The following is a 20618-nucleotide window of genomic DNA, read 5'->3' as shown; positions in this document are numbered from 1 at the left end:
AACTCTCATGCTATTTCTACTGCTACTCTTCCGTTTCTGTCCTTTGTTGTGTACTTGACTCGGTTGTTGGTTGTTGTTGATGCGAGTTGCGCCGCGCCGGCGGAATAAACTCCCGTTTGAAGACGTACAACAGCTGCGCCCAGCTGCATCGCACTCATCATAAGGCCGCCATGGCTGCCAAAGAACCATGGCTCGATGGCCTTTCAGATGACTGGGTGCCTCACTCCCGCCTCTCCACCATGAACCGCTCCCCAAAACACTCCAGGCGGCCTAATTTATCCGCCCTGCCACACAGGCCTGTCGACGAACCAAATTCCGTCCGATCGGATAAACATCACCGGAAACCCTCCATATCCATCGCGCCATCTCGCCGAAAAAGCCCGGCGTCGCTCAAGCCCTCTTCCCCTCTTAGTTCACAATGTGCCACAGCCAAAGATTCACTCCGGAGCCGTTCGTCTTCCGTTAAATCAGCGTCACGAAGCTCGAAGCCAACGTTGAATACGTTAACTGAGGTCGCCTCCACAATGAACGTTCGACCGGCAAACACAAAACAAAGCGGCAACACACCAGAATGGAAGCGCAGGCTCCTGCGTGGTGATGCGCCCGAGGGCGAAAGCGGTGACTTGTTTGGCCCAATCGGACTGCAAAAGTTATTCACACCGCCTTCTGGCTCCGAATCTGTGACACGAGCGGACTTATCGAGACGGAACGAACGAAGCAAATTGTCGTTGAGATCGCGATTATCTGGAAATGCACAAAAGTACGAAGTTGGAACTTTGTCTTTCAAAGGCGATTCCCAAAAGTTGAAGCTCCTCAGGTCCTGGGACAAAGAAAATGCCAGTCTTACATGGATGGAGCGGATGTCCGAGGTCTCCCCGGCAGATCTCAGCCGACTGTTGCGAGAGAGCCAACTTAGCATCAATGAGATGGACATGGCATGGCTAAAGCAGGACTTTTCTCGGCTCAGCCTCGATTCAACAGAAGACCTGATGGTAGAAACGCGAAGTCGATCGGCGAGTGGCCTTGAGGAAACCAGGAATGAAGCCATTAGCCCAATACCTGTCCCCACCAGTGATATGTTAAAAGATCGGAATTCTTTCCACGTCCGCAGACCAAACTCTAGTGCGAGCGATAGCTACTGTGAGCTGCAACCCGAATACACTGAAGACTACGCTAATATAGACGATTCCTTTGATATAACTAGCCACTCGTTGCCCGAGGGACTATCCATGGGTACACAGGAATTTGCTTCGGTCAGTGCACGACGGGGCTATTTGGACGAAACTTCCCTCCACAGCCGGTTTTTAAGTCCATCTTTGACTCCATCGCAACTCCCTCCCTATGGTGCTTCCCGCTTTCAGAACCATTTATCCAGCGGCGACCGGCTGGATAGTTCCAGGCTGGCACCCGCAAAGCTCCCTCACCCTTTTACACCCAAGAAACAAACGAACAAGGATAGTCGACCGCCTGGCAGGAACGTCATGAAGCCTTCTGGGAGTCCTCTGAAGCTATTCGCAAACCATGATACATTCACAAATAATAAGCTTCTTCGCCGAATGAGCCAGTTCGAAGAGACTTTTGAAGCCACACTTGAGGAAGGAACATCATGCGCAATAGAGTCTGCAGATATCAGCCATAACGAAGTTGATATTCAGGAGAGCGAAAAGGCGACAGATTTCGAAGGCCAACGCGCTTTGCGCAGTGCATCACGACCTCAACCTGAGGAGCCCGACTACCAGAAAGAAGCCGCCTCTTTCTGTTCTTCAAAGCATGTAGACAAGAGGGTTCTCAACAGTCCTACAAAGGGTTCAGCCCCCAAGAGGAGGCGTACACTTGTCTCTGCTACCCAACCCAGTCCGGCATGGCATGAACCTATAATCGAATCAGCGGAGTTTAGTTCAGTCGTAGCCAGCCCACAACAACACGATGAGGCAACCGTAGCGGTTAAGGATTCAAAAGACAACCGATTCGCTCTCTCACATCCAGCCAGGTTGAACGACTTACCCCGGCCCCCCAGCAAGCAAACAGAGGCAAGGGCATCCTCTCTTACCTCGCCTTCAAAAACAATGAGGAGTCGCGACAACAGTTCAGGTTCTAAAGTTATAAACCATGGTCCTGCCACTAATCCGATCAGAAAGGGATCAATTACCACCCAGGACTTCCTCGATGAAGCTAGCAAAATAATGAATCACATACGCAGACGCGGTGGGCCAAGGAACGGGCTACCGGACCTAGAAGAGTCTGTGATAGTAAGCGAAGAAGACTACGGCGACAACTTCAGTGAACCATCGACCCAGGAGTGTTTTTCAAGACCACCCAGCCGTGAAGGCGGTGGTGTCCAACAACCAAAGAGCTTTAATGAGCCAGATCCCCGGATCATTAGCCACCTCAAGCGATATGAAGACAGCGACGAGTTGGATGTCTTCATGGGTGCTTCCGTAATGTCTCTTCGTCTTAGATCGCGACAGAGAGCGAATAGAAAGCTCGACGCGCACGCAGAAGAGAGCAGTCCGACAAATGCCCGGATACACGAGAGTGTGCATCACCTTCACCCGACGCACCAACACGCGACAGAAGGAAATTTCTCTTCGAATGACTTGGGCATATCGAAAGAAGAATTGAAGACTGTGGCATCGACCGGAAGTATTGCGGACAGCTCTACAGGCAGCGCAAGGGCGAAAGGAATAATATCCTCACAAATGGTTTCGCACTTGATCCCTGAGAAAGTGGGAGCTATGACTTACGACAGAACACACCACATATGGATTAGAGGTGGTATTAGCCCTGAACAGCATATTACCTCTTTCATCAGCGAGGACGATCCCTTCCGAGATATTCCTGATCTTAGTGTCGATGAACTCCGGGAGCTGATGGCTATTCGGAGTGTGCCCGGTCATGCCAAAAAGCCAGAGCAATTGAGACGCGAAGACAACGCGTTCCAAGAGACAGATGAGCATCAGAAACAGGCCCCTCAGAAAGGATCGCGACCACGAACGCAAGAAAGCACAAGCAGTGTACAATCTAAATCTACTCGATCCACGTCGAGCGAGGCTCAGCCAGATACCAGAGCTACATCATGGGCCACGAAGGATTTAACAAGCTCTCCGGCACATCAAATTGCGCTAAAGCTGGATACCTCCCAGGATGCTCAGGAAGCAGAGCACGACAATGAATATCCGTCGCCAATTCCGTCTCCCATTAGTGGCGATAAGAAACAAGCAAGAGCCGTCACCATAACTTTCTCTTCGCCTTTGGTTTCGCACATTGCCTATGGAGATGGAGATTCGGCCCATGATGAGAGCCGTACTAGGAGCCCAGCTGGAGATTTCGTCGAGACGGGCTTTGAAACCAAAGGAAGCATTGAACGCCAACGCTCCTCTCTAAAGATGCCGTCACCTCGTTCTTCTTTGCCAGCCGGAAATCGAAGTGGGAGACCAGTGTCACGTATTGATGAGCGGGACGAAGACCTGTTTGAAGAACTTAGTGAACTAAATCAAGATCTTTCTGTCCTTCCAGCCAGAGAAGAATTATCTCTGGTAGCAGCGCGCGATCCCCATCTCGACACAAGCTACAACTTTCATCTAAGCCCACTGGCAGAATTTACGGTAAACCAAATCGATGAATCTTTCAAGTTGGAACTCAGTTATGTTGCTGAGCGAACTTTTCCCCGCTCTCTTCGACAAGTTCATGGTACATTTGCTTTGGCAGCCGAGGAGCTGATAAAGCACATCACGGACGTGGAGCCTTACGAAGCATATTGGGAACATTTGCGGCGATTAAATCTTCGAAGCAAGAAACTGATTACTCTTCTGGGACTCAATAAGTATTGCCCCAGGCTTGAGGAGCTGGACGCTTCGGACAACAGCATTGGTCAGCTCAGCGGTGTTCCTACAAACATCCGCAGTTTGAATATTTCGCGTAACTGCTTGACAAATTTGACGGCTTGGGGCCATTTGTCCAATCTTCAGTATCTCGACGTGTCGAATAATGAACTCGAGAATCTTGACGGTGTTTCGGGACTGGTTCATCTCAGAAGCCTGAAAGCCAACAATAACAAACTCACCTGCATAAACGGAATCTTTAATCTGGATGGACTCTTATCTTTTAAGGCAAGGAATAATCTACTCACCTCTGTTGACTTTAAGAGTGCCGACTTGTAGGTTACCCCAATGGACACCATCCGAAAAAAGTGCTAATAGAAGGATTTCCAGGTTTCGCCTGACCAATTTGGACTTGAGCGGAAATCAGATCTCAAGCGTAGTCAGTATCGATTCTCTTGACGCTCTAGAGACGCTTGACTTGCGATATAACGAGATTCAAGATTTCACCGTTTCAGGAAAACTTCAACAGTTGCATTCGTTGAAACTCTCGCACAACCACCTTCAGGAGTTAAATATCTCAGAGTTTCCAAGCCTGAAACTTCTGTACCTCGACTGTAATCACCTGAGCACTATTGATGGGCTCGAAATATGTCAACATCTCGATACATTATCAGTGAGAGAGCAAACTGCCTTTGAAGAAGAAGATCGGTTATACCCGCCCACCGTTGACCTTGATTTATCCGGCAATGTCTCGATACGCAAGCTATATTTGTCGTGTAACAAGCTCTCTCTAAGTTTGCTTGCGCCTGCTTCCTCTGTTTCGTCGCTTCGGCTCCTAGATCTTGCCTCGTGTGGGCTAGAGAGTCTTCCGACGACCTTCGGAAAAAGGTTCCCGAACCTGAGCACCTTGAACCTTAATTTTAATGCCATATCGGACGTCGGGTCCCTAGATGGCATCTCCAAGCTCTCTCGCTTGTTCATGGTTGGGAACAGGGTCTCTCGCCTTCGAAGATTCTGCCAAGTTTTGAGGCTTGTTGGGGGGGAGGAAGGAAGCCTTTCAAAAGTTGATGTGCGGGGAAACCCGCTCACTGTTGGATTCTATCCGTCCCCAGTATTTGGGAATGGGAAATCAATCACGGCTCCAGGTGATGGAGAGCACATTGGGCGAAAGGCACAACAGCTTATTAAACGGCGAGCTCGTGAGATTAGTGACGGCGATAATGACGATGGTGTGCTTGCACCTATCGGTGGCCATGCTGATATTGCCCGTGTAGAAGGAGGGGAGCACGTATCACTCATTCGGCCAGAAGCTGAAGATGTGGAGGTCGAAATTGATGATCCGTACACGGTCCCATTGGTGAATCCCGCTGCAGATGAGAAGTATTTGGTGCATTTAGATGAAGCGACAAGGCTACGACGGCGGGTTGTTGAATTGATGATTCATGCTGCTACTTCAAGTCGGTTAAAGGTCTTGGATGGTTTAGATTTGGGCGGCGATGCGAGTGAGAAAGGGATTGTAAATATGAAAAAGGATTGGGTTTGGAGACGGCTCGTGGAGTTGGGAGTTTTGAAGAAGAGAGATTGATGCATTCTCTTTCCCTTTTTTTTGGATTTTCTCTGGGTTCTTGGTTGGACTTTGATTTTGTTCATTTGTTTGCGGCCTCGGGTTGGTCTTTCAGTCAATTTTATTATTCCGCATGAACGGGGTTTTGAAGGCGTCCTCGTTCTATTTTTCCCCGGTCGCCGCATCGCGTTTTGGCATTTATGTCCCGGGTTCCTATGGTTTTCTCCGAGTTGCATGTGCTGCATTCTTTGATGTCTTGGTCCTTCACGCTTTTCTTGTTTATCCATATCTATGAGTCTTTAAATGACCTAATGCAATGATTTCCTTTCAACTCTCTTCTGCGTATGCTCCAGCGCAAGCATCCAAGGGCATGGAAACACAAACACACTACATCATATAGCGTATTCTGTGTGCCATAACCCCATATCATCATTGCAGCATCTGCCCGGGAGCCGGCGTGGGGGCTTGGAGCATAACTGCTATCTATCGAATGATTAGCTTGTCCTCTTCCAGGCACGAGAAGACGATGTATTTTCCGTTATTTCTCAAAGGCCGTGGTGAATAGGGTAGCAAGAACACAATGCAGTAGTTTGCTCAGATCATCCTATCTTGTAAACAGGCTGGTCCTATTCGTGCAAATGCTGTCTATGCATGTTTGAGGTGAAATCACGGACCACTGTCTTTTCGGGGCGTCGGTGCACGACTTGCATCCTGCATAGCTGCCTCCCAGATATTATTGTCCTGCGGGGGGTTTATTTCGAATTTCTCGACGCTATCAAACCCTATCTTAGCCAACAACCGACAAAGAGGCTGTGAATACGGTTAGTTGAACAGCTAGTTGGTTAGAGTTGCGTTTCAATTCTGTTGAGGGCCCAGCAAAACGTCACTGCGGGGCAAAGTGATCGCCGGCTATAAATTCGCTCTCCGTCAACCCCTCCATCACATCTTTTTTCTTCATCTTTTTCTTCTCCCACGCTATTGACGAGCTTTGTTGTTCACTTCTTCAATCCTAACTCGAACTACACCACCCAATTGCTTTGGTACGGACGGTACTTACCCACATGCACACACTCCCTCTTCACAATCGAAGGTGTAGAGCCGCGTGGGACGGTCGACCTTGCTCGGCCGTCGTCTTTCGTCATGGATTCATCCAAGGGTCAAGGTATTGTAGTATAACAAACAGGTCACTGCACACGCATGACAGGTGTCGGCCCAGTGAAAGTAATCGAATTCGTCTCAATTGCGCGTTTCCCTAGCCTGGCCTGTCTGTGCCGTTCGTGGGGTTTTGACGCCTCACGATGGTACGCCAGGACAGACGGACGGACAACCTTTTGAGACGGGTTTGATGCGGGATCTGAGTTGTTCTGAGATTATACTGTCTGAACTTGATCTAGATAATTCTAGCGAAAGGACATGCGCGGCTTTGATTTCCCCTTTTTCCCTTGTCGTTTCTTTGGGCTTGGCTCGGCAATCCATGTCGAACCAATGTCCATAGATTCGCCTTGTCTGGTGGTACTAACTAGTGGTTCATACGTTAGCTTTTGCTTTGGCATTTAATCGTGACCATGTCTACCGATAAGATCACCTTTCTCACCAACTGGTAGGTTATGGCGGCACAGGTGCCTATTGTTCCATGAATTCTCCCGTCGTTATAGTCAGTTCTCTAAAAGCATCTTGGGAATTGACTCTCTTTTGAATATAAGGCATGCTACGCCCTACCACGCCCCGCTCTACCTAGCTCAGGCTAGAGGTTACTTCCAAGAAGAAGGCATCAAAGTGGCCCTTCTCGAACCCAATGACCCCTCCGATGTCACTGAGATCATCGGGAGCGGCAAAGTCGATTTGGGATTCAAGGCCATGATTCATACCCTGGCTGTTCGTACATCCATCCTGGAGAACGAGCACGTTTTCCAACAATGGAGCAGGCAAATGTTAACCCTTCTTACAGGCTAAAGCTCGAAACTTCCCAGTTTTGTCAATTGGGTCGCTTCTCGACGAACCTTTCACGGGAGTCGTATATCTCAAGGACAGCGGAATCACAACGGACTTCCGCTCCCTGAAAGGAAAACGTATCGGATATGTCGGAGAATTCGGCAAGGTTCGTCCCCCCCCCCCCCCCCCCCCCCGCCGGGGTCCATTTCTATGTCTATCGGTCACCCTTTGCTAAATTTAGCATAACAGATTCAAATCGATGAACTCACTAAGCACTACGGCATGTCTGCTAGCGATTATACTGCCGTTCGCTGTGGCATGAACGTCACCAAAGCCATCATCAATGGCACTATCGACGCCGGCATTGGCCTGGAAAATGTGCAAATGGTTGAACTCGAAGAATGGCTCGCGTCCCAGGGACGTCCCCGCGATGATGTGCAGATGCTTCGCATCGACGAGCTCGCCGAGCTCGGATGCTGCTGCTTCTGTTCGATCCTGTATATTGGCAACGAGTCCTTCATCTCCCAGAACCCAGACAAGGTGCGGAAATTCATGCGGGCTGTCAAGAAGGCTACCGACTACGTTCTGGCAAACCCTGCCGCTGCTTACGAGGAATACATCGATATGAAACCGATCATGGCCACTCCTGTCAACCGCAAGATTTTCGAACGCTCCTACGCGTATTTCAGCAGGGACTTGAAGAATGTGGCTCGTGACTGGGAGAAGGTTACCAACTACGGTAAGAGATTGGAGATCTTGGACGCCGGGTTCAAGCCGAATTACACGAACGAGTTCTTGACGTGGGACCTGGACGCAGAGTCTGCTGATCCCACCGGCGACCAGAAGAGAATGTGTGCGTTGCAGAAGCAGGTTGCACGCGAAGGTGGATTTAGGAGAGTGGAGGTTACTACCACTGCGTAGTCTGTGTCAGCAGATTTCCGCATTTCTATTGTAGTAGGACTTTTCTCTCCTTAATGTTCTCGGTCCTTACGGTGTAGATCTACGAGTTGGCTAGTTAAGAAATGGAAGAAAACAGGAAATTTGAGAATAACTCATACATCATTTGATTCATAACCCGCTCGACAGACTTGAGCACAGCTAGTTGCAATAGCAGCCGGCACGCTGGATGACAATCGAAGCAGGTATGACATACATAGGTACTCTAACAAACATGGGAGGTAAATTATCCACGCCTAAGCATAGTCGAACGAACCCGGGAAGAAGAAACTTGCTTAAAGGTATCGATCACAGGACAACGCAGGTCAAGAAACAAAGAAAGGAGTACGGTAGAAAGAGACTAGAGAAGCGCGCAAGTGAACTCCTACAAATGGGTCTACAGACCGCGAAACGCCAGTGGTGGGTAATTCAAGGGAAAACCGAAACCGGACAAACTTGGTAGATGGAGAACGAAGAGAGAAGGAGATAAAAGGTGTAGGAATGGTCTCAACAGCAGGCAATAGGCCGAAGGGATATCCGATGCAGCAGAAGAAAACATGCTTCAGGCAACGCTTGATAATTTTGAAAGACGCCGAGCAGAGACGATGCTTTCTTCTCAATAGTGATGCCATAAAAGGCTAGGCCGGATAGAAAATAAAAGAAAACCAAAGAGCTGAAATCCGGAAATGAAGCCTCTAGGAGCCCGTGCTGTATGGGAATTGAATTTTTTTTCTTTTTTCTTTTTTCTTTTTTCCTTTCGTGTTGCTTTTTTTCTTTGATGCCGTTTCAACCATGTATGTTAACTCCGTTCCATCTTTTATTTAGAAAACACGCTCCACACGCCAGGAGCCAACACCGGTAATGATATTGATGCATAGGAAAAAGAAAAAAAAAGAAAAAATTATTGAGGAACAACAGAGTCCGGTGCTGCAACCTTCCTCCGTGCCCTCAAATCGGAGCGTGTAATAAAGATCATCGAAAAAAGGAGAAAAAGGAGCACTGAGGAGGATCGCAGCAGACACGTCGGACTCTCGAGTCACACGCTAACCTCGCCAGGGTCGCTCTCCATTATTCCATCCTCCCAACCGCCACTAACACCCTCGCGGCCGGAACTTCGTGGTCCAAGGGCCATTGCTTCGCCTTCACCCCGTTCCACGTAATCTTCACGACTAAGTTCCTTCAAAATTCTCTGGAAATACATCCGAAGGCTGCGGAGACCACGTAAATAACCACGATCCACACCGTCTGGGTGGTGTGGTGGACATGGCGCATTTGCCGGAATCCCGTCTTCTCCAGTTACGCAGTTTGCGAAATCAACAATCTTCAGGCGAAGTCCTGAAGTATCTTGGTTATCTCCAAAGGTTGCCTTGCTACTATCGGGGTTTCTTGGACCATCAGGTTTGGCTTCGGCATCGTCGGTTTTGGGGGGTGTCTTCTCGCCATCATAAAGAACAAGCAAACTGCTTGCATAGAAACGATAACCAGGCAGCCCACGGATCATGTTTTCGAGCCGAGACAATTGGTGTAAGATTACAGGAATCTTCTTTGTCACGCTGCTGTAGCTAACACCATCGTACAAAAATCGTGTCAAGGCGTCCTGGAACTCCCGGCCTGCCTTAAGATCGCGACCAAAATACTTATCCTCAAATAAGTACTCCTGCTTTTTAACATTCCAGACCTGCATTCCACATAGCCTAACTCCAAGCTGCGCTGACGTTGTAGTCTGACACTTTCGTCTTTGAGATTTTTTCTTCTTCTCATCCGCTTCAATTCCATATTGACGTGTGCCCATTTTTAAATCAAGAACGCAAGGTTTATTCATGCCAGCAGTAAGGTCTTCCAGAAGCAAGAAGTACTGAACCCGCTCATCGCGAGTTGTTTGCGCCTCCTTCGGATTAACAGGTAGCCGCACCGGCTCACCAGTGTTGGTACCAAGGGTAACAGGCAGAGACATTTGCTTCTCACCGTCCGCAGTCACCTGTTCCTCCCCTTGACTGGGGGTGCCCTTCTGACTTAAATCTAGAGCAGCAACCTGCGACGAACTCGAAGGGCTTTCGTCAGACTCCATTTTAAAAATTTCATCTTTCCCATCGCCACCATAGCTGTCATCCTCAAAATAAAGGAGACCTCCAGGTTTACTCGTACTCATGCTTCGCTGCCTTTCGAGGCCACTTCCAGAATGTCGACGGCGACGGTAAATGCCATGTGCCAGCTTGGGCGAAGGTGGGCTCTCAGACCTGGTTATTTCAAGGCAGTGCCCGTCTGCACCGACAACCGTTGACGCAGAGGAGGACAGGCTGGGTTTCCCGCTTGAATTTCTTGGTCCTGATGATTCCGGAAGCGATTCACCACGGTCTCCTTGAAGTTCGGAAGGCTTCTCACCCGAGTCGCCGAGTGATCGACGCTTTGGATGCCTAGACCGTAATTTTGGTAGAGATCCATGCGCCTTGGTGTGTCGACGGTGACGGTGAATAGTCGGCGGAGCAAACACTTCTCGCAACACTTGTTCCTGTAACTTAGTATTAACAGTAGTCGCGCCCCAACTTACTCCGTTGCTTGTGGAACGCGGGATGAGTTGGGAAGAAGAAGAACAAGTTAGGCTTGCTTCAATAGGTCCAGACGAGGGAGTCTGCTGCAATGTCTGGCCATTAGGGGACGTCTTAGAAGTCATGAAGAGATCCATCGGTATGATGTGACGATTATTCTCCAGGATCACCTTTGGAACAATACCGGTTACCTGCTGTTGACTAAAAATCCTGGGTTGATCTCCTGAGCCCTTGGGGCTTGAAACATGTTTTCCACCACTCTTTTTGTCGACATTCTGGGATATATGAGGGGTAGAACTGTCTGGAGACGTTTCCAGGTTCTTCCCCGTGGATTCGTCGACGGCTTGTTTTGTACGTTTCGGCCCTTTAGAAAAAGTTACATTCAACACGCCAATATACCTACACGTGGAAAGAAATGTCAACGTTAGCGAAAACGCATTTTAAAAAAAAAAAAAAAAAAAAAAAAAAAGGGGGGGATACGAAAATTAATCGCAGATTTAAAATACTTCAGCTAAAAGATATGCAAACAAGAAGACGTGGGGAAGGTTTATACGAACTTGGCAAGGAACATCAACATTTCAGGGTGTCGGCGTTCGATCCTCTCATAAAATTGATTTTCTCGGTTGTTAAGTTGTTTACACACTGCTCGTCGCGAAAATCGGAATACCGTAGTGTGGCCGCCGACTTGATGTCGATACGGTTTGAGCTCAACCGCGCCAAGCGGAGCAGGGAGAGGTCGTGAATGGGAGTGTTTACGAAGGTACGTAGTTCCAGAGACTGCCGCAGTCGGAGTTATGGCGGCGTCATCTGTTGAGCTGGACTCGTCCTCTTTCCCCGATAGAGCGCCTTCGTCACCAGAGAGAGATTCAAATTCCGAAGCCGACTCTGTTTCTAACTCTGAAATGGAGGCCAGTGAAAGGTCGTCGTCTTTGGGGCAAGGTGCGGGTGGCTGTCGCAATTCTCCATGGAGAATGCTGCTGTCATCTCTTGACAATAACGATATATCAACATGGTTGGAAGCCTCGATTTCAGATGGTTCTTGGCGGATGGTGGCCCTGCCAGAGACGCCAACTTCTTCGTCCTGCAAGATCTCTCCCTGTGGGTGTTCGTCTCCAGATTCAATCTCCAAGCTAGAGGGTTCGTCAACAGGTCTTTGATGAGGAAAGTATAGCGCCGAAGAAATGCGTTCCATTTCTTCATCTTCGTCTTCATATCCATCAGACGCGTCTCGCGCGAGACTCTGATCTTTTTCAGATCCCCGTTCGTCAGCTGCGCCATCGACTCCAAATGCAAGTTCAATCCCCCTGCTGTATGTTGAAGTCGGGACGCTGCGCGACAGAGTTTCGTATAGGGTGGGTTTGGAAGGTAAAATAGGACATGTTCGAGTTTCCTGCAGCACCTCCGGGGATATGGCTTGTACATTGGTATGAACACGCACAGGAGGTGGTACGATACACTCTTCGGAAGGGGATCCGTGGTGGACGATGCTCACGGGAGTGTGGTCCTTGTGGCGAGGCTTTGCCTGTGGCACTTCTGGTTCGGATCGAAAAGAGCTGAATAGTGGACGACGCTCAGGGCTGGCGGGTCTGGTTGTGGATGCTCCTCTTGGGGTAGACGGTGAAATCGTTTTGTTCGGGGAACGATCTAATTCAGTCCAACGACGTCGTTCCTGACGATCGACAGGCTTATCCTCCCGCTTCTTCCGCTCATGCGTGGTCGTATTTTCCTTGAACAGGCCCAGGTAGTGGCTTGACTTCCGACTTCGAACATTGGAAGCAGGTTCGGCGTTGGCGAGACTAGCTTCGATGGACTTTTCGACGCGAGAAGACCTGCTTTTGCTTGAGCTCCGGTCCGGTCGGTGACTTTTCAGGGAATCGTGGGTGGGCAGGCCAAACTCATGCAATGACCTACGAACGGACGCCGAAGCGCCGCTGTCGTGAGTAAACAGGCTTTCTGAGACGAGCATCTTACCGCCGCTGGTCTCCCATCGGCTATCGGGAGGCTGTGACGACGAGGAAGAGGATTCTGCAAAGGAAGGTCTCGAAGGACGAAGAGGACGGTGGTCCCGGGCTTCTGGGCGGATCAGAGAAAGACTGGTGATATCTCTGGCTTCGGCGGTGGACAGGTCCTTCCTCGCGGGGTTGAGATACGCGGAGAGAGCGCTGACATTCTGCCGGACGGGGAGTGTCTTCACTTTGCGCAGCGGTTTCGGTCTCCCGTCGTGCGAGAGCTGAGGTTGAAGAGGAGAGCGATGGAGATGGTCGTTCTTGCCCTCGGCCACAGCGTCAACGCCCGGTGCCGGAGATGTCACATCGTAGTCGGAGGGCAGGTAGTGCGTGGCGAAGATGCTGTCTCTCTCGGACAATTGTGGGCTCTGGGCTCGATAGGAGGGCGTGGAAGCACGGATCTGCTCTATGGGAGTCGTGGAAGGACGATGTTTCATGGCAGAGGAAGAAGAAACGGAGGCTAGGGAAGGTTTTATTGACGGCGTGCGGGGAGGAGAGGGAGGCATGGATGCGGTAGGGGATGAGGAAGCGTAGCTGGTGGGGCCGGGAGCGAGCGAGTCGGCATCGTCGCCCTGATTGGATTGCTTACTTTCACTCGAATCATAGTGGGCAGACGGCGCAGGTGTCACCAGAGCTCCAGGTGAGGGATTGGCATGAGCGGGAGGGAAGCCTGACATGGGGAGGACATTGGTCGGGCCAGATGAAACAGTCTCAAATACGGTTAAAGTCTGGGATCAGGATGGGGTGGTCAGGTTGGGCAAGGCGCAGAAGGAGTGCAAGAGAGGGAACAGGAATTGGAGCTGAGAGAGGAAGAAATAGGAGCGTGAGGATTAGGAGCGTGCGTTTATGATGGCACTGCGATGGGTAATGATAATTCGTGACGCCGACTAAGCAAGATGGATGATGATGGATGTGGCTAGTGCCGGGCCCAGCTGGCTTGTTATCTAACTAACCTTCTGCGTACGGTCCTGTAAATTCACATCTTCTGCTCCTGTTCCTGTTATACATTCACCGGGGCAAACACCAAAAAAAAAAAAAAAAAAGGAAAAGAAATAATGAAAGAAAAGGGTTAAGAGGGTATAACAGGCTCCAGGGATCAGACTAAAAAAGGCAGCTGGAAGATGGAATATGAGGGCAATGTCTTAATAGTTTTGGCTAAACTAGCTAAAAAAGTGTACTTTGTACTTCGTACGGGGTACAGAGTACGGAGTACAGATGGTACCTAACTAATAATTAGTTACACTGCAAACACTCAATTCCAGCACAAACCTCGTAGGCCTGGGCAGGAATCTTTGAATCTTTGAGAAAAGGCAGATGGCTCAGAGCGTGCAAAATTAATTACAGCAGTGTAATCCAAGCCACAGGGCTGGCTCAGAACGGTGGGTTTCCGTTCCGGCGGCAGGGCAGCGCAACGCAGCGAAAACAACAGCGCAACCTTGGGAGCTCCCCAGCGGCATTATTTTTTTGGGGGGCACCTGGGAGGTTCGGCCAAACAGTTCAGCTTGACCTCTGTGGCGGCTCTGGCAAAGGTTCAGCTTCGCCCGAAGCCAAGTCGACTTAACGCCGTACAACTTTATTGGCCTTCATGATCGATCGCAGACCGGTCACGTTGCGCGCTCACCGGATCCTACAGGCTGAAGGCCGGTCCGTGGCAGAGGGAGGTGCAAGTCATCAACCGGGGTGCACATGGGTGGTTTGCGTGGTGCAAACAGGACGCAGGGATCGCTCCGAAGAACAGAGGAGTTTTACTCTGCATCCTCCTGTCCTGACCACTCCATACGGAGCATGGCAGTGATCATATCTTCTGCGCTGCTTGAAGTTAAGGCCTCTCCGTCGACTCGTGCTTGAGTTTTGAACCTTTCTTGCCCCGGTGACTTTCTGGATACGTCCATTTGCAGGAGGCCCCTTGCTCCGAAGGTCCAGCCCAACTGCCATGCCGCTCGCCTCGTCGGTTTGCTACCGATTCTAAAACCCAAAAAAAAAAAAAAAAAAGAAAAAAAAAAAAAGGAAAAAGAAAAACAAAAAAAGAGATAGATGTTGCACTTCTTGGTGGACGACGACGGCAAAGGAATGAAACCCAGGCAAACGACGGCCGAGGATTCGAAGCTGCAGTTTCAAGCCCTCTGTTTGACCGGCCAAAACCTACATTGTTTACGTGCGCGTTCCCTGTCCGTGCCCTTTCGCTGAAGCTTCCAGTCCACCAATCATCCTAGAACGTGACCGTTTGTGTGGCCACACCGAACCTTGCGGGCCCGATCTGCTAATGCGACGCCCGTCTGCAAACTTCTTCGACAAACACCTGAAACGCACAGTCACACAGCAAATCCTGGCCAGACGTTATTATGTATTTAGCAATTCACTCCCCCCGGAATCCATCCAAACGAGTTTGGTATCGAACGTCTCTCACTCTGGACCTTCGCTGCGCCACAACTGGTACCGACACGGCCGTCCGTTGCCCGGTTTCAGTATCGTGGTCCTTCTGAGCGACACGACTTGACCGGTAAATCGTCCCAGGTCACGGAGAACCACAGGGATCTCTCGAGGGAGTATATTTCTGAGCTTGATTGCTGCCCTAGCCGGTGGGTGTGGGTTTGCGTTGTGGACCTCCTCCGTACAGACCGCCAGTCCAATTTTCTTGTGGATCGCAGCCGTTTGCCCTGGAAAGATTCAATTTCAGCCAACGTCCCGCCCACATGCTGTCGAAGGCTCAATTCTGTTGAGTGTCTATTTTCTGGATGATGCTGGGAACGCTGCCTCTCCGGCTGACATCAACACATTGAAGCAGGATCCCCGAGTCAACAGCCGGATTTGAGCATCATGATGTTTGGTTTGGAAAAATATCCATGACTGATGTGGCCCTAAAGAGGGGAGGCCCCTTTTTTTTCGTCCCACCGGTCGACTCCCAAGATGAGGAACGGATAACTACCCCTTTGGTAGATTAACACAATCACGATCATGATCCTCGAAATTGGAAAGGTTTACACGTTCTCCCGATCAAACCCGCGCTCCTTCATCTCTGGCCCAGACCTAAAATACGCGCTCGCTGCGGAAAGATCAGGCTGAAGCGCCCGCTCATACAACGACACAGGCCTCTTGGGCACGCAAGATACCTCCCCAGCCCCTCTCCTTGGAGGCTAAGCTGGGGTAGGACTGAATCTCCTAGGTCCCATAGGACAATTCTCGCACAGAACGTGGCGCCATGGTGAGGATTTATCGACAATGCAAAGAGCACGGCTTCCCAGTCAGCTACTACGAGAAAAAAAGTATGATGTAGGTAGCTGCATTGCGTGATTTATGTAGGTTCGAAGATTCCTTCGCCTCGGATAACCATTTTGCTCAAAAATAAAAATAAAATAAATAAAAAAAGAAAGGACAAAGCCGTGTGATATTTTGATTTGGGTCTCCTCCCAGGAAAGCAAACTAAGCTTCACACTTCTCTCTAAGTCCGGCTAAATCACAGCCTTCAAATGGCTTTCCTTCCGGTGGTTCCTTTAACCACTTCTGGCCTCTCATACCATCTGTGAGTCCTGGAATAGCATTTTCAACCCAAATATGTCTCTGTGTCTTGCAAATGTCCACACCCAGTCCACCAATACGCTCTGGCCAATCCCCCCACTCTGTCTTTGTGCTTTCTCCCTTCCTTCCACACAAAACGTCCTCGTCTAATGAGCCCAGGTACACCTCCGTGTCCTGTGCTCTGTTGGTATTTTGGTACGCGATGGAACTTCCGCAACTGGAGCAAAACATTCTATGACCAGCTGGGTTTTCTGGGGTTTGAAATGCCTTATAGGCGGGCTGTGAAGACAGTGGTGGGTGAATATTTGCAGTCGGGACCGTGAGGAGCTGCGGTACTAAACTCCCAGTGAATTTACGGCATCGCGTGCATTGGCAGGTTGCGTTCTGTTTGCAATCAACAAGCGGTTCCTTAACATTTTGCGCTTGTGAGACCAAAGCTAGATAACATACCTTGGTTGCGGGCCAGTTCATATCAGGAGTGAAGTGGATCGTGTATCTTATTGCGCCGCACACACATCCTCCTGTGATTGAGGTTGGGCGAGATGAACCAGCCATGTTGTCTTTTGATCCTATTACAGTATGATTGTGTTCATGCCAATGACTCTCTGTGAGTTGTTGATGGGCTTTCATCCAACACCAGCATGCCTACGATGAAGCATATATATATATGCCTGTGCCCTATGGAGTACAGGAGCGCGGTTTGAATACGAGGCACCCAAGCTGATGCTGACAAACACAATGCTACGTCTTGTCTTGTTGAAGTTCATCACAGGTCGTATGATACATTAATTATCTCTGTTATTGGTCTTCGAATAAAGGTCAAAGGCGGGGGTTTCGCAGATTCCGTTTTGATCTTGCGCTCGATACCTGCTAATGTTTGAGAATATCTCATGCAAAACACCACTTTACAGATGTGCACCGCGAATCCCAAACTCATGAGGGTGAAAACTCCACAAATACCATCTTCGCTCCCCGCATTCCGTCTTGCATATGCCGGGGTACAGCTCAGAAATTGGGGAGCTTCACTGGCGCCGACGTCAAAAGTATTTGTAATTATGAGTGTTCTAGAATGCATCTGCTCCGTACCCGTCCTTGAAAGGGCAAATATGGGTCAAGGGAAGCGAAATCGACTCTCGTCAGTCTCTTCAATAAATCCTCCGCCTGGAGTACAGCGGTACGGAGTACCGAGTACAGCGCCCTTTTCTTGGAGGTCGAATTTCGTAGTTGACTTAACAGTTGTCTGCCTAAGTAACCTCTTACAACACCGTCCAATGATCTGGGCATTAAATGTGGCTTGATTAAGTGGCTGGTGCCTCAGGATTTGCCAGCAGACGTGGCTAGGGGGAGTCCCTGATGACCTCACCTCACCCAGGTTCGCTCCCCAAACACCGCCTGTTGAGACACCAGTCTTCCTTTGCAAATGGCCTTTCAAATGACCCTTTTACCTATTACTATTATTTCTTAAGATTTTTTGAAAATGAGGCTTGCCATGGTGTTTTGAGTCCTTTTTTATACTTTTTACGGAATTGCATCTTTCGCGCCTACCGGATGGCATCATCAAGTCGTGACTCAATATCCGAGGCAACGTATCTTCGGGATGGAATGAAGCGGCTATCTTGCTAACACAATATTATCATTCGACGCTTACTTTTCATAAGGGTGTAGGAGAGTGCCAGTCGAAGCTCTAGAAAGGCAAGAGAGTGTTCCGTTGCCATACCCTGAGCTGCAAGAACCCTATTACGACGTCCTCAAAAGGGAGAACACTCACTTATCATGGGCCACGCAAACGGGAGTGGCGGGCGTAGTGGTGGAGCGCACATTGACAAACGGGATTTCGACGCTAACCGCCGTTTGCTCGGCGGTGAGGACGTGGAAAACGGAAGAGCCGCTGGCCAACTGGGCCGATGTTCCAACGAATCGGATGGCTTGTTCTGTGATGTTGTGACTGAGATTGTAAGAAGGGATCGTGAGTTGATGAGGAGGGAGTTAGTGAGAATGGGAAGCTTCGTCTGGGGCGTCTTAACAGCGTATGTCGTCTAGCCCTGTGAGCAGTTATTTTCAGTGCGGTTGTCGCATTATCCATGAAGTGAAAACTGACGTACATGATATCCAGTTCCTGCGCCGGAAGCATCACCGGGTTTTCGGTCTATGGACCGCTCCTCCTTTCTCATCTTCACTATACACAGTTCCGCGTTAATGCCGTCGCTGTGGCCGCAGAGCTGGCGATGTACCTCCCAGTCCCAATCTTTGGCTACCTCTGTGATAGATACTCGCCTGGACCGGTTGCAATATTATCAGCGTTCTTTTTCGGCCCAGGATATCTGCTGGCAGCGTTGACGTACAGATCTGGACCTCCACCAGACGCTGGCGGGTCAGGATGGCCATATTTCATTATGATCCTTGGATTCCTGGGTGTCGGTGCGGGGACTGCCTCGATGTACTTGGCTGCCGTGACCACCTGTGCGAAGAACTTCGCGCGGAGCAAGCATAAGGGATTTATGCTAGCGATGCCCATTGCGGCGTTTGGGCTAAGCGGAATGTGGCAGAGCCAAATCGGAAGGCACCTTCTCTATGAACAGGGCCCGAACGGTGAAAAGGGAGACGTGGATGTGTTCAAATACTTTTTATTTTTAACCATTATGCTCTTCAGCGTTGGGGTCATAGGATTGTTCGCTCTGCGACTTGTTGATGAGGACAAGCTGATCGATGAAGCTGTGGAGGAGCTTGAGCGAAGTGGATACCTTGATGAGAGCTCCTTTTTCCATTCGAGAGAGGAAGTCGAAGCTTCATATGGGACATTTGGGCCAGACCACAGTGGAAATTCAAGAGCCAGAGACGACGATGGTGATTCAGTCACCTCGTCACGGGAAGAAAAAAAGAAAAAAACTTGGCTTCTTAATCAGGAAACGAAGATCTTTTTGAGGGACAAGACAATGTGGTGTCTTGCTGCAGGCTTCTTCCTCGCTTCCGGTCCAGGAGAAGCATATATCAATAACGTACGTTCTATCTTATCGCAGAATAATGCTTCATCGAAGCATTTGCAACCCTGCTAATACCATTGATTCTAATAGGTCGGAACAGTCATCAACACACTAAGTCCTCCCTCATACCCCCCAAACCTACCTCCACCGGCCGGCTACCCATCCACTCACGTAACCATCATCGCCCTTACCTCCACAGCTGCCCGCCTCTTGACTGGCTCACTGTCCGACATGTTCGCGCCCACTCCGCACTCACACCTACAAGTCCAGCATGAGCCTTCAGATTTAGCCACACCTAAAGTCCGTCTCACTCTATCACGCCTTATCTTCCTCATTCCTTCTGCCATCTTACTCTCCTTCGGCTATCTCTACCTATCTACCCCACTCGCACTTAACTACCCATCCACCTTCCCCGTTACCACATCCCTTGTTGGCTTAGGCTACGGCGCTGCCTTCTCTCTTGTACCCATTATCATCTCCGTTGTATGGGGCGTGGAGAATTTCGGCACGAATTGGGGAATTGTGGCTATGGTTCCGGCTCTGGGAGCCACGGTTTGGGGCGTGGTATATTCCGCTGGGTATGAGGCTGCGATTAGTCCTGGTGAGAGTGAGTGTCGTGGATGGAGTTGCTATGGATACTGGGCGTTGGGTTGTACAGCGAGCGCCTGGGTAGCGGCGATATTCTGGGGGATTGCGTGGAGAGGGTGGAGGAAGCGAGGCGTGATAGTATGACAGTGCATTCACCCTTATCCGCTATCATCATTCGCTTGCGGACTCTACACATTTCTAAGCATTTTCCCTAACTAGCATGGCGTTGTTTGGTTTATCATAGGCGGAGATATGTGCTGGTATTTTTGGATTTGATATCTTCGCGTAGCTAGTTAAATTATGCATAGATGACTATGAATAGACTGATAGAATTTCGGGATTTCCGAATTTCCATAGAGTCCATAGCATATCTTCTTTGCCGCCGAAATGCACACTCCATCGGCTTTGATTTCGCAGGAGACTTAAAGTTCAAGCTATTCCTAAATTGGAAAATTAAAAATATTTATCACGTGAGGCAACACCAGGCATCAGAAGTATCTCCTTTTCGCATTCTGATCGAGACGAACCTCATCTATGTTTGGGATCAGTCCGTCGGCTTACCTGCTCTGCTCAAGCTTCGATACTGACGATAAGGGGATTTTCTTTTTAATTCCTTTCTATGCTGTAGCATTTTTTTGGACCTATCCAATTTTTGGTAGTTCTTTTGTCGGAATTACCCATCCGTTAACCCTTGAGTGACACTTGCGTTTCAACCCGGGAGCTTGACG

The 20618-nt window shown here is 49.6% G+C and overlaps 5 protein-coding genes across 5 annotated transcripts; 3 read left to right on the top strand and 2 right to left on the bottom strand.

Annotated features, from left to right (window-relative positions):
* Positions 1 to 19: 19 nt before the first annotated feature.
* CIMG_09721 (uncharacterized protein) lies at positions 20 to 5406 on the top strand (the record flags this gene model as incomplete). Its single annotated transcript, XM_001240099.2, has 2 exons — positions 20 to 4156; positions 4212 to 5406. The coding sequence occupies exons 1-2, from the start codon at positions 171 to 173 to the stop codon at positions 5404 to 5406; spliced, it is 5181 nt and encodes a 1726-aa protein (XP_001240100.1). The 5' UTR covers positions 20 to 170.
* A 937-nt stretch (positions 5407 to 6343) lies between these two features.
* CIMG_09722 (thiamine biosynthesis protein) lies at positions 6344 to 8379 on the top strand. The gene is made up of 5 exons (XM_001240100.2): positions 6344 to 6425; positions 6924 to 6985; positions 7089 to 7260; positions 7334 to 7483; positions 7567 to 8379. The coding sequence occupies exons 2-5, from the start codon at positions 6951 to 6953 to the stop codon at positions 8236 to 8238; spliced, it is 1029 nt and encodes a 342-aa protein (XP_001240101.2). The 5' UTR covers positions 6344 to 6425; positions 6924 to 6950; the 3' UTR covers positions 8239 to 8379.
* Positions 8380 to 8981: 602 nt separating this feature from the next.
* On the bottom strand, positions 8982 to 13605 carry CIMG_09723 (inositol hexaphosphate kinase KCS1). The gene is made up of 3 exons (XM_001240101.2): positions 13395 to 13605; positions 11357 to 13265; positions 8982 to 11198 (listed from the first exon to the last, which is right to left on the bottom strand). The coding sequence occupies exons 1-3, from the start codon at positions 13480 to 13482 to the stop codon at positions 9290 to 9292; spliced, it is 3906 nt and encodes a 1301-aa protein (XP_001240102.2). The 5' UTR covers positions 13483 to 13605; the 3' UTR covers positions 8982 to 9289.
* Positions 13606 to 16225: 2620 nt separating this feature from the next.
* On the bottom strand, positions 16226 to 16876 carry CIMG_09724 (uncharacterized protein; the record flags this gene model as incomplete). The annotated part of the gene is made up of 2 exons (XM_001240102.2): positions 16226 to 16705; positions 16772 to 16876. 2 exons carry the CDS (start codon positions 16874 to 16876, stop codon positions 16226 to 16228), a joined length of 585 nt encoding a protein of 194 aa, XP_001240103.2.
* Positions 16877 to 17753: 877 nt separating this feature from the next.
* CIMG_12415 (MFS monocarboxylic acid transporter) lies at positions 17754 to 20230 on the top strand. Its single transcript, XM_012358766.1, has 3 exons — positions 17754 to 18348; positions 18435 to 19317; positions 19393 to 20230. The coding sequence occupies exons 1-3, from the start codon at positions 18095 to 18097 to the stop codon at positions 20032 to 20034; spliced, it is 1779 nt and encodes a 592-aa protein (XP_012214189.1). The 5' UTR covers positions 17754 to 18094; the 3' UTR covers positions 20035 to 20230.
* The last annotated feature ends 388 nt before the right edge of the window (positions 20231 to 20618 follow it).

The sequence above is a fragment of the Coccidioides immitis genome, assembly GCF_000149335.2.
Source record: "Coccidioides immitis RS genomic scaffold supercont3.2, whole genome shotgun sequence".
NCBI lineage: Eukaryota > Fungi > Ascomycota > Eurotiomycetes > Onygenales > Onygenaceae > Coccidioides > Coccidioides immitis.
The sequence above is the reverse complement of the archived record's forward strand: the minus strand, read 5'-3'. Positions and strand labels throughout refer to the sequence as shown.

Coding starts and splice junctions, on each gene's coding strand:
- CIMG_09722 (XM_001240100.2), top strand. CDS start 6,951: ATGTCTACCGATAAGATCACCTTTCTCACCAACTG. Junction 6,986..7,088: donor ATCACCTTTCTCACCAACTG/GTAGGTTATGGC, acceptor TTTGAATATAAG/GCATGCTACGCCCTACCACG. Junction 7,484..7,566: donor ATGTCGGAGAATTCGGCAAG/GTTCGTCCCCCC, acceptor TTAGCATAACAG/ATTCAAATCGATGAACTCAC.
- CIMG_09723 (XM_001240101.2), bottom strand. CDS start 13,482: ATGTCAGGCTTCCCTCCCGCTCATGCCAATCCCTCACCTGGAGCTCTG. Junction 13,266..13,394: donor CCACTATGATTCGAGTGAAA/GTAAGCAATCCA, acceptor AACCTTCCCTAG/CCTCCGTTTCTTCTTCCTCT. Junction 11,199..11,356: donor ATGTTGATGTTCCTTGCCAA/GTTCGTATAAAC, acceptor TTCCACGTGTAG/GTATATTGGCGTGTTGAATG.
- CIMG_12415 (XM_012358766.1), top strand. CDS start 18,095: ATGGGCCACGCAAACGGGAGTGGCGGGCGTAGTGGTGGAGCGCACATT. Junction 18,349..18,434: donor GTCTGGGGCGTCTTAACAGC/GTATGTCGTCTA, acceptor CATGATATCCAG/TTCCTGCGCCGGAAGCATCA. Junction 19,318..19,392: donor GAGAAGCATATATCAATAAC/GTACGTTCTATC, acceptor TGATTCTAATAG/GTCGGAACAGTCATCAACAC.